Source organism: Typopeltis vanoorti, chromosome 9, assembly GCF_054136105.1.
Source record: "Typopeltis vanoorti isolate ZY-2024b chromosome 9, IOZ_Tvanoo_1.0, whole genome shotgun sequence".
Classification (NCBI taxonomy): domain Eukaryota; kingdom Metazoa; phylum Arthropoda; class Arachnida; order Uropygi; family Thelyphonidae; genus Typopeltis; species Typopeltis vanoorti.
Window position 1 is genome coordinate 51,563,920 of NC_143557.1, and position 13,017 is coordinate 51,576,936.

Genomic DNA, 13,017 nt, shown 5'->3' on the forward strand with positions numbered 1-13,017 from the left:
AAGGATTAAACTAAATTTATTATACTCTAACCAAGTGAAAAATAAACTTTCAACATCTTTCTCTAAATCCAGAGTACTTTATTAAAAAAGGATGGCACACCATTTGGCAACTCCTATAAGCAGAGATGACCTTGCTAATGCTTCTGCCTGGTATCTCCACTTGGGCCTGGCTCCCACTGAAGAGACCTCAATAAAGGTTGAAACTAGTCTGGGTAGTGGCCCTTTCCTTAATGCATAACATTAGACATATCCGCAAGGAGATGTGTTTTGCATTATGGGAGATGGGAGATACTGAGATAGGAGTGTTGTTAGCTTGCTCCACTTTTGCAAGGAGTTGTCCTGGTGTTGTACCACCTTACCCCAGTCCTGAAGATACTTTCAGGCGCAAACTTTGTTTGCTCACACTTGGATAAAGGATTAAACTAAATTTATTATAAGATACAGGTTAATCTATAATTTGCAGTCTTTGACTTGGAGAATGATGCAACAAAACTCTTTTTCCCTCCTTTTCCTTAAGACCTTATCAGACCTGAGACTTACAGAGCTTGGTCAGAGGTATTACCAGTTCCCTTGCACGTTCTGATGAATCTCATGGCTGTATTTTCATTAATATCATACAATATCCTAAGCACCTTCAATTTGCATACCTCTATTCTTCCATTACTGCCTGTTGATTTGTTATGTGATATGCAAAATAACCATGGAAGCCAGTAGTTAATTTATACTTTTTTTTTTTTCTTTCCAGCTTCAAAAGATGATGATGAGCAAATAAGGCAGCCAGCAAAGAATCCACCATATTTTGATAATTTGAATTCTTGGGTAAGTTGTTACTGTAATCATTTTATAGGCTCACTTGAAAAGGAATGGATAATACAATAAATTAAAACAGATTATATTTGATCACATAGATCAGCGTTTCCCAAACTGTGGGCCGCGGCCATCTTAGGGGCCGTAGGTTTTCTTGAGGGGGACCGTGAAATAATGAAAACAAATTTAAAATGTTTTAAGACAGTAGATTTTTTTTATTTTAAAAGAAACGTATTTAACTTTTATTATTTATTATTTCTTTTTTGTTATTTTTTTATATTTTAATGGAAAAATTCACACATTGGTGTTGGTTCACAAACTTTGCTTTCTGCGTATTTCGGCGCTTAATGATTATTACTAAATATTGCTTATTCATATGTTTCATTTCAGAGCAGTGGTTAATTGTATTTACTTCGAATGCTCTCCAGGGAAGCTTGAAATCTTCCTGTCCCTTTCATCACTCGTTCGTAATCAGGGACTGTTGATATTGACTTTATATACATATCAAAACTCGTTTTATATTATCACTGTCATCCAAGCTAGTTTTCTGTTACCAATAAAAGTTTTAAAACTTCGAATGCTCTCCAGGGAAGCTTGAAATCTTCCTGTCCCTTTCATCACTCGTTCGTAATCAGGGACTGTTGATATTGACTTTATATACATATCAAAACTCGTTTTATGTTATCACTGTCATCCAAGCTAGTTTTCTGTTACCAATAAAAGTTTTGCATATACTTCACACATGAAAAAAAGCTTAAACAAGTTCATGTGGGGAGATAGTAACTTGCTTGCAGTGGTAAACAACACCCTCCCTAACAGCCACTATACTGCAGAGGCAATAAAAACAAGTACTTTTATTATGCCAGTGAATAAGGTATGAGGAGTCTGTGTAATATATTTCTCAATAAATAGTGCAATTAGAGACAACTGGGATAAAAACACACTAATTAATGAATCACATGTCCCCTCATACAGAAACTATGCTGTATAAACTGAAACAAAACCGTATGTTGCATGGGCAAACACAGTATCTAACTAAAAACTATTGTTGTTAATTAGATGTGTGTGAGTTCGATTTCCCAAGGCACCAATAAAATTCAACCGAACGTGTTAAAATTCGTAAAAGTGTTGAAACTAAGTAATATATATATATAATGAATGTTATGGTAGTTTATATGGAATTCGGTTGAAGAGAGTTAGCATTTGAACTCAATTGTCAGCTATGCTTTTATCTTTCGGTTGCACGATCTTTTGTTGATACCGCACCAATCATATGCACGTTTTAATAACCTGCCTTTGCTGTCTGTTTTGCGTTAGGCTTAATTACCATAAAGGGAGAAAGGTCACAAAAGAGAAAAATGTTCCTGGTCTGGGGATTCCCTTATTCAGGTAATATTCACTAATTTCATGTTATCAGTCTGTGGTGTGCCAGCATCGGTAAGTGGTGATATTATTTGATCTGTTCTACATTAAAAAATTTAACCCTGAGATGTATAAGTGGCTGATAAAAAAAAATATAAAAAAAAATCCCGCGAACAATCAGAAGAAGCAGAAACAGACTCAAAAAAAAAAAGACACTATTTCATATTTTACCAGAACAGCCCGCATCGTCTTCAGAACCTAATGCTAAGAGGCAAAAAATGTAATATATGCATTTGATTTTTGCAATATTTGCTGTGTATGTTTTGTATTGAATATAAATACAATAAATATTATAATAATATATCTCACTATTATGATTTGTTTTCGAGGGGGGCCATGAAATATTTCAATCTTTGCAAAGGGGGCCCTGACATCCAGAAGTTTAGGAAGCACTGACATAGATGATTTTTTTTTTTTTTTTTTCTCCCTGCAATAATGTTGCACAGCATTTTCTGTGTTAAACATTAGTTTTTATTGGATCTATTGTTTTGGTTTGAAAAATACATCTGCTCATTTGTGATGAGTGAGAAAAATTTTGATCAAGTAAAAAAATCAAAGAAGTGTTTTGGTTTAATCATCAATTAATATATTTAACAATACTGATTCTGTGGCACATTTTATGTTGGAAATCTTATTTTTTCATTTTTTTTTGTCTTAATTATGCCTGTTGTGTCATGCTGGTCATCACAAATACAAATGGCTTTATTGATAATTACTGTGTTTTTGCCATAATGCAGTATTTCTCAACCTTCTTTCATGTGTGCCCCATTTTTTAATATTAATTTTTGTGGCATTCTCCACCTCCCCCCCCCCCCCCTTGCAATTCTTGTGTTGAGATACTGACAAAACCCATAAGTTAGAAAAACAAAAAAAAAAACTAGGATAATTAAAATTTTAAAATATTCATAGAAATTTAAATATGTCATCAAATCTTTAAAAAATTGTATAGATCTGGCATCACTGCACAGACTATTGAATTGTATTGGCCTTTCAGAAACATTTGCGATTTCTTTATGGGTAGTCTCGAATGTTCTAGAAATGTTTCTGCGAGCATAAATAAGGCTTGAAATGATAAGGCAGCAGTAACACTGCAACAGTGACTAACAGAGAGAAGTCGATGGTCGGCGTTATTTTACTCCTATTCACAATGACTGTGATACACTGTATAAAAACAATCTTTTTCTAGTGTAGAAAAATTTTTAATTGGATATAAGCAGGCATCTGACGACTGTGGAGTGTCGACGTCAACAAATTCAGGTTCACAGAATATCCCTTTGAAAGTGAAATCAAGAAAGCATGCAGCAGAATATTTAGATTTCGGTTTTACAAAGACTGAAGTAAATGATGAAGAAAGACCACTGCATGTTATGTGTTCAAAAATTTTGGCATCTGATAGCATGAAAGTGAATATTAAGACATTTGGAAACACTTTATTAGAAGTATATTAACAAACCTCAAGAGGTCTTTGCTGCCAAATGAAATGTTTTGAAAAGCAAAAATCTAGCATTAAAAAAGCTTTATCGGTAAATGAAAAAGTTTTACTAACTTCTTACAAAGTTGCATGTAAAATAGCTAGGTGCAAAAAGCCCCACACCATCGGAGAAGACCTAATTCTGCCGCTGCGATTGATATTGTGGAAACTATGCTTGGAGAAAGTTTTGCTAAACAACTACAGTGCAAGTGCATACCTCTATCAAATGATACTATTGCTCCGCGAATTGGCGATATATGTGAAGATATGCATCAACAACTTTTGTCAAAGCTTTGTAACCAATTATTCTCAATTCAGCTTAAATGAGGCAACAGATAGCAACAAGGATTGTCATTTAATTGCTTATGTTCGATTTTGTGCTGGATTATCAGCAGTTGAAGAGTTATTGTTTTGTAAACCAGTAGAAAGAAGAGCCACAGCCCTGAATTGTTCAAAATATTGGACGATTTTATATGCAAGGCAAGCATACAGTGGAAAAATTGTGTTGGAATTTGCACTGATAGTGCTCGAGTTATGTCTGAAAGGCTTAAAAGTTTACAAGCCTTGAGGGAAAAATCCCCACAGTATATTTTGACACATTGCACGATTCATAGAGAAGCTATTGCTGCAAAGGAAATGAGTCCTGGTCTAAACATTGTGTTAACAACAGTTATAACCGTGGTGAATTATATAAAAATGAGACCCTTAAAATCTAAACTTTGCAAAGACATAGCGGAGTGGAACATTCAGCATTACTATTTTACTGTGAGACAAGATGGTTATCACAGGGGAAAATGTTTACAATGTGTTTACAAATTAAGAGGCAAAATAGCATTCTTCTTGGAAGAGGAAAATCACAAAGAAGCAGAGAAGTTTAGACCACTTAATTGTGATGAAATTGCACTAATTGGTGGACATTTGAGAAACTAAATACATTAAACCTGCAACTCCAAGGAAAAAATACACATCTTAGAGATGCGTGACAAAGTTAATGCTTTTTGTAAAAATCTAAAGTTATGGAACAAAAAGGTAAAGCAATAAAAATTAGAAATGTTTGCAAATGTGGATGAATTTATCAAAACCTACAAGGCAGAAGAGCAACACATCAAAATTTTATTTGCAACTATTGAAAATCATTTAACAATGTTGAAGAATTTTAGAAACTATTTTATAGCTAACGATAACATAATGGCAATGTACGAGTGGGTTAGAAACCCATTTCAAATTACCTCTGAAGGTTTTTCAATTGAAGAAGAACAATTTATAGACTTCATGTCAAGCAGCAAAAATCAAAAGACAATTTATATCTAAATCACTGTTTGAATTTTGGACCAGTGTTGATGATGAATTTTCTGCACCAAAGTCTCAAGAGCTTTTCATGCACTTTTGCCATTTCCAACATCTTATCTTTGTGAAATTGGGTTTTCTGCAGTGGCTGCCTTAAAAATAAAATATAGAAAGAGAACTAAGAGTGTCAATTTCCAATGTATCACCATAATATGAAAACCTTTGCTCTGCAACACAGGCTTAATGAAGCCATTAATTTTTAGATTCATTGTTATTGTTCAGTTTTAAGTAGTTGCAATATTGATATGTTTCCATAAGCGTAACTAGTTTATTCAATACAGTGGATTTTATACATTTTATTTTCAGAGTGCATTTTATGTTTTTGTTTTTATATTGTTTTTGTGTCAGTAAATAGTTTCATTAAGTGCTTTTGTTTCAGTAAAGTAGTTTTCCAGTTTTTTTCTTTGATTTCTGCTTTCTTTGTGCCCCCCCCCTTAGGTAGAATCACTGCCATAATGGAATATGATAGGAGGGTAGGATATGCAAGAATCATAAGAACCTTTTAGGAGCTCTTAAGCACAATACAAAGTATGACATAATTGGTTATACCAGAGAAGTTTTCTAATGGTAACATAAACAGATAAGTCAGAGGCAGACAGCATAACTGAGGTTGTTTCATACAGTGATGGAATATGGACTAGCATGATAAGGAAGGGAAAATCAGATTAGCTGGCAAAAGGAATTCCCAAAGAGTCTTTTTCATTATATGGCAAGTAGGAGGAAGAATAACTATGGTAGAATAACTTTGAGTGCAGATGGTAGAGAATAACAGAGGCAGGTGAAGTTGTTGAGCTATTGAGTGACTATTTTACAAAGTATGGGCAAAACATAATGGACATCAATTTAATTTGGAAAAGTGTGAAGTTATGCATTTTGGGATATATAGATTACAAGCTGTGTATCACATTGAGGGAAGTATACTCCAGGAAATTAAGCCAGGGATTTGAGGATAGTTGTAGTAATTAGAGCTGAAGTTTAGAAAGTATATTGCTAAAGTAGCCAGGGTAGCTCACAGGATTACTTGGTTATTGAAGAACATACTAACAAGCAGAGATAAAGGAGTTATCATTCTTTTTTATGAAGCTTTGATATGACCACATCTGGATTACTGTTCTCAGGTTTGGTCCCCTGAGTTTCTTGAGGAATGAGGAAGTGGTGGAGAGGATCCAGAAACAAGTGGCCAAGATGGTGAGTGGTCTGTGGAATGCTTCCTATGAGGATGCATTGAGGGTTTGTGGATTGCAAAAGCCAGTTGATAGGCAAAAAAAAGAGGGGGGGTATGAATATGGGGGGATAGAGACATTTAAGTTACTTAAAAGATTTTATAGGATTGATGCAGGGGAAATGTTTTTAGCACTTGGCTAGAGGGGGAAAGAACAAGAGATCATCTCTGGAAGTTGAGTAAGAGTGAGATTAGTGAGGGTGTGAGGGGCTAGATTTTTCACTTGGAGAGTGGTGAATAAATGGAATGGGTTGCCTGATTCAGTTGTGAGTATTTCATCTGTTAATGGTTTTCAAGGAGATGTATGATAGATATTGTGTTGATAGTTTTGGTTTTCTATATTGAGTCTTGGGACTCCATGGTGGTGGTGCCTATGTAATAATATAGAGAATTTGAACCATTGATAGTGGATATGAAAATTTGAAAATACTTTTAAATACTCATTCTAGAAACGTGATTCAAGTGCTTTTTTGAATGTTTTCTCAGTTGCCACCATGTTGCACGATATGACCTGCCCTGTCACTTCACATGTCAATTTTTAGTCTTATTGGCTTCTTCAGAATCTGGCTTACATGGTTATTAAGTGAAAAGGTGAGCATATAAAGAACTAAATAGCAACCAAATCACAGAGCACAAGAACTTTATAAGCATTAGCTGACAAGGATGATTTGATAGTTAATGTTGAAAATACTTGGCATTCATTTTGTATACTTGCTGAATTGTTGATGAGTTTAACATATCATTTCACATATTCCATTTCATTGTAGATCCATGGAGACCAGTTCTTGCTTCTTGTTGTGTTTTTCAGAATGTATATCATCTCTGCACTTGGATTTTTCTTATATGATGGTTGTGTGTAATATATGTATGGCATTTTTGTCTCATCCCAGGTAATATTGTTTTCCTCTGTAGTACGGCTGACTTTTTTTTTTTTTATCCCTTTTTCGATGTCTTTTGATAAGCTCGTCTGTACAAGTGTCTCCAGATCTGGGCATATTTTTAAATCAATAGAGACTCGTTCGTCATGAGTCTGGCAACTGGAACAATCCCAGAAGAGAAGGAAGATAAATAATATTGCCATATGAGGAAGAAGTCTATCAGTGGATCTAAGTCAATCCACTGATTAGCAGATGTGATGATAATGTTGATTAAGCTGATTAGAGATAGAATACCACATTGGAATGAAGAGAACAATAGTCTTTCTAGAGAGTAGCTTGAATGTGTTAAAGAGCAGTCTTATCTTGAGTAATCTTAGATAAAACGGTGAAGACAGTATTAAATAGTCTTCTTTTAAAGTAATTTTGTTAGATTTTACAACAGCATTTAACATATTGTAGGACAATCCACAATTGAAATTGATGAGGATTAATAATGAATTAGTAGCTTGGATGCAGGAATGGTTGACTGACAAGACACTGCCCTGTGATGTACCACAGGGCAGTGTCTTGTAGCATACTACTTCTCACTGTTGTCTTGAGATGTCATAAGATGTTGTCCTGAGAGATTTAATTTATTTATTATCTTGGATGACTATTTAATTTATATATTGATATAGTTCTGGATATGAGAAGAGATATTCAGCTATGTACATAAAACTAAATGGGGAATAATAATGGCAGAAACTCTAGTTTGATTGTTGCTGCAAAAGGATGTGAACTCATTTGCATCCTTTTGTAGCAACAATTCTGTTATACTATTAGTACACCCTCTGGCCAAAAAGAAACCGAACTTTTAGCTAGCTGTTGTATCATTTTGTTGTCGAAAGCAGCAACCTTGATTAGTGTTCGTGTGTAGAGGCTTAAGTGCTGTGAGGACATCATGTTGGAGGCTTAATGGAATTTTTACAACACTCAAAAAGAATTAAAATAGACTTTAATACTTCCTATATTGTGCATATGTTACATTAATTTTTTTTGTAATCCCCGTAGATGTCCTAGTGACTAGGACGAAATATAGGAAGTATTAAAGTCTATTTTAATTCTTTTTGAGTGTTGTAAAAAATCCATTAAGCCTCCAATCTTGATTAGTGTTGCGTCAACTGTTTATGACATTTGTTTCATTAGAAGCCGAGTTATAGCGCTAAGAGTGACAGTGTGTTTTGATGAACAGTCGGAAAATGATTTTCAAACAGAGAGATGCGATTTACTTTTGTGTTAAACTTGGTAAATTACCAAAAAGCATACGGTGATGAATGCTTATCCTGTACTCAAGTTTACGAGTGGTTTAAGTGATTTCAAAAGGGTCATGAGATGCTTGAGGATGACGAAAAGCTGGGCCGTCCAAAAACTGGACTGAGCAAAGTTAACATCCAACAAGTGTGTGATTTCATCAAAGAAAATGCGAAATCATCTGTGAGATTGATTGAAAATGAATCGGGGATTCCAAAATCATCACAATCACGCTGTGCACAACATTTTGATCGAGAGTTTGAGTCTTCGTAAATTGAATTAAATTGAACAAATCTAAAATTTGTTCCCCACAAGTTGACCGACGACTAAAAAATTTATCGAATTGAACACTGCAAGGACATCTTTAAAACTGCTCGTAAGGACTCAAAATTCCTTGAAACGATCGTTACTGTGACGAAATGTGGTGTTTCGGGTATGAGCCCGAAACAAAGCACCAGAGTGCTGAGTGGAGACCACCAGAAGAGGGGCATCCGAAAAAAAGTCACTTGGAGAAGTCAAAAGTAAAGACAATGCTGATTTGTTTCTACGATTCCAAGGGCATTATTCACAAAGAATTCGTTGCGCCTGGCCAAACGGTCAATAGTGAGTTTTATCACGATGTTTTGAAGCGATTGATAGCGAGAATTCATCGTGTATGGCATGAATATCGTGATGCAGGTAGCTAGTCACTTTTGCACGATAATGCACCATCTCATTGTTCGAACATTGTGAGACAGTTTTTGAGCAAAAACCAAGTTTGTGTGTTGGATCACTCACTGTGTTCACCTGATTTAGCACCCTGTGACTTCTTTCTCTTCCCCCGACTTCATTTGCTGATGAAAGGAAAGCGATACGACACCATTGAAAATGTTCAAGCAGCAGTAACCATGACCCTCAACAGTCCCAAAAATCAATATAAAATACTCATTCAACGAATTAATTGACCATGCCAAATGCTGTATCGAAGCTGATGGAGAGTATATTGATTGAAATAAATCATTTGAATAATTATAATTGGCCTGTGTTTTATATTCTATCAAACTTTCGGTTTCTTTTTGGACAGAGGGTGTATAATTCTATAGCAATCCCCACTTAGCTACTATACTAGCAGTAGGTGAGTGGGTATGCTATTTCAGTATCAGCAAGTGTAAGATCATGGACTTGGAACTGAGGAGATAGAATAAGGTGTAAAAATAGGAGGGCAAGAGATAAGGAAGCATTAATGTATAGGCAGTTGAATTCAGCATATTGTAAAAGTTGTGATAGCTATTCATAGAACTGGCATAATATGAACACTGACAAGTGGGAATAACAAAATTGCCATTTTATGTGATAAGATTAGGCCACTTATTTGAATTTCTGTACACTGGTCTGTATATATGCCTGGATATCTAGATGATAAAGAAACCTTAGTCAGAGGCAAACAACCAAAACTTTTTGAGTCTATGGAATGTGTTGAGTACAAAGATTGATTGTAGGACCTATAGTACATTCATACTGTGGGTGGTCTGAGTTTTTCATTTTTTTTTTTTTAATATTAATTTCACATATTCTTTGGTATTTTTATTTATTTTTTATATATTTATTTTTATATAGAATTTTTACAAGGACACTTTAGGCCTGAAATAAGCATGGATTTGGTCTCTCAATGAAATTCATCTTCTGACTAAAGACAGTCAATTACAACCATCCATGCTTATGCTCACACTGGGATTCAAACCTGTGGCCTATTGGTTGGAGAATGAACGTGCTAACCACTAGGCCAACCAGGCTGGCGAATATGTAGCTAATTTGCAATACATCAGTTTAGGTTTACTGTATTACCCCCCCCCCCCCTAGGAGTATTCACATTAAGTTGTTGCATTGATTGAGTCAGTATGCATAAAGGTAATTGGTATAATCGAAACTTGGTTGTCTGAGGATGATGTGATGTCAGGAATAGAAATGGAAAAATATACATAACTGTTAATTTTTAGGGAAAGACAACGTATACTATTATATTAATTAAAAAACTTTAATTAATACTTCCAATATTTTGGTAATGTTATATTACCATCTTCAGGGAACGTAAAAAATAATATGTGCACGCAGGCACTAACACTGGACAAATATGGCTGAAGACAACAACTGTAGTCGGTCATAGAGTCCTGAAAGATGCCATCTAGTGGGCTAAATTGGGTAGTAGTCTTGGCTGTTGGACTGATGTTCTAAGAATGCAAGCTTCCCATATTTGGGGCAGTCTCATGCATCTAAATTTGTTAAGGTTTGGGGAGTTTTTTAGAGCTGAGGTCAATTCTAGGAATAATCTCTCATATTTAAGCTTGTTGCAGTGTAGTAAGATGGCTTTCTTCCAGCATATTTTATGGCGGGTGTCCAAAGCATGGTCAGCAAGTCCTGAGTGGCTGTATTGGTGGAAACAGATATAATCCTTATGTTCAGATATCCTCATGTTAGCTGTCCTGTCTGTTTGGCCGTAGTAAGACAGTTTGCAACTACAGTACAAGGGACCTGGTATACTCCAGGTAGGTCTAGGGCAGTATTTCCCAACGTTTTTTGGATCATGCCCCACCTCAATGCCTCAAAGATTTTGATGTCCCTCCTCGCCGACAGTGGTGAGTGTTTTGAGTATATCAGTGATGAGATGACGAATGCAACATCACTTTCTAATTGCCCTCCCCCCCCTGTGGGGCGTATGCCCCACGTTGAGAAACACTGGTCTAGGGAAAGTGGCTAGTTCTTGGGAGAGTGGATAAGAGATGCCAATTAACAATCTCCCTTTCCTAGACACTCTGATTACACACCAGCCTGATGGATCCCTGGCTTTCTCTGTTTAAAGAAAACCTACACATACAGGTAGATACTTTCACCAGCAATCACCCCCTTCCCTTCCCAATAATATGGGATTATAAAAACCCTATATAACAGGGCAAAATTAATCAGTTCAGATAACAATGCCCTTACTACTGGACTTAGCCATATTCTTAACACCTTTGTAGCCAATGCTACAACCCCCATAAAATCCAAAAAATATTAAAACCAATTAACCTCAACCTCCCCTTCCATAACAGGGACTACTCTAAATATACACCATTCCTTATATTCAGGGTACTTCTGAAAAGTTAACAAAAATCCTACAAAAATATGACTTGACAACTTGTTACAAACCATATAAAAAAATTGGCGTTGAAAGTTTATTTTTCACTTGGTTAGAGTATAATAAAATTAGTTTAATCCTTTATCCAAGTGTGAGCAAACAAAGTTTGCGCCTGAAGTATCTTCAGGACTAGGGTAAGGTGATACAACACCAGGGCAACTCGTTGCAAAGGTGGAGAAAGCTACCAACACTCCTATCTCAGTATCTCCTATAATGCAAAACACATCTCCTTGCGGATATGTCTAATGTTATGTTATGCATTAAGGGAAGGGCCACTACCCAGACTAGTTTCGACCTTTATTGAGGTCTCTTCAGTGGGAGCCAGGCCCTAGTGGAAATACCAGGCAGAAGCATTAGCAGGTCATCTCTACCTATAGGAGTTGCCAAATGGTGTGCCACCCTTTTTTAATAAATTACTCTGGATTTAGAGAAAGATGTTGAAAGTTTATTTTTCACTTGGTTAGAGTATAATAAAATTAGTTTAATCCTTTATCCAAGTGTGAGCAAACAAAGTTTGCGCCTGAAGTATCTTCAGGACTAGGGTAAGGTGATACAACACCAGGGCAACTCGTTGCAAAGGTGGAGAAAGCTACCAACACTCCTATCTCAGCATCTCCTATAATGCAAAACACATCTCCTTGCGGATATGTCTAATGTTATGCATTAAGGGAAGGGCCACTACCCAGACTAGTTTCGACCTTTATTGAGGTCTCTTCAGTGGGAGACAGGCCCTTTGCGCCTGACGATACTTCAGGCGCAAACTTTGTTTGCTCACACTTGGATAAACGATTAAACTAATTTTATTATACTCTAACCAAGTGAAAAATAAACTTTCAACATCTTTCTCTAAATCCAGAGTAATTTATTAAAAAAGGGTGGCTCACCATTTGGCAACTCCTCTAGGTGGAGATGACCTGCTAATGCTTCTGCCTGGTATTTCCACTATTTCCACTAGGGCCTGGCTCCCACTGAAGAGACCTCAATAAAGGTCGAAACTAGTCTGGGTAGTGGCCCTTCCCTTAATGCATAACATTAGACATATCCGCAAGGAGATGTGTTTTGCATTATAGGAGATACTGAGATAGGAGTGTTGGTAGCTTTCTCCACCTTTGCAACGAGTTGCCCTGGTGTTGTATCACCTTACCCTAGTCCTGAAGATACTTCAGGCGCAAACTTTGTTTGCTCACACTTGGATAAAGGATTAAACTAATTTTATTATACTCTAACCAAGTGAAAAATAAACTTTCAACATCTTTCTCTAAATCCAGAGTAATTTATTAAAAAAGGGTGGCACACCATTTGGCAACTCCTATAGGTAGAGATGACCTGCTAATGCTTCTGCCTGGTATTTCCACTAGGGCCTGGCTCCCACTGAAGAGACCTCAATAAAGGTCGAAACTAGTCTGGGTAGTGGCCCTTCCCTTAA

The 13,017-nt window shown here is 36.1% G+C and overlaps 1 protein-coding gene across 1 annotated transcript in view; it reads left to right on the forward strand.

Annotated features, from left to right (window-relative positions):
* The window catches only part of LOC150103039 (putative pyridoxal-dependent decarboxylase domain-containing protein 2), a 468,473-nt gene that overhangs the window by 279,843 nt on the left and 175,613 nt on the right, over positions 1 to 13,017 (forward strand). Inside the window, exon 14 of the mRNA XM_090397610.1 lies at positions 746 to 819. Within this exon, the coding sequence (XP_090253736.1) occupies positions 746 to 819 (74 nt within the window). The remainder of the gene's footprint in view (positions 1 to 745; positions 820 to 13,017) is intronic.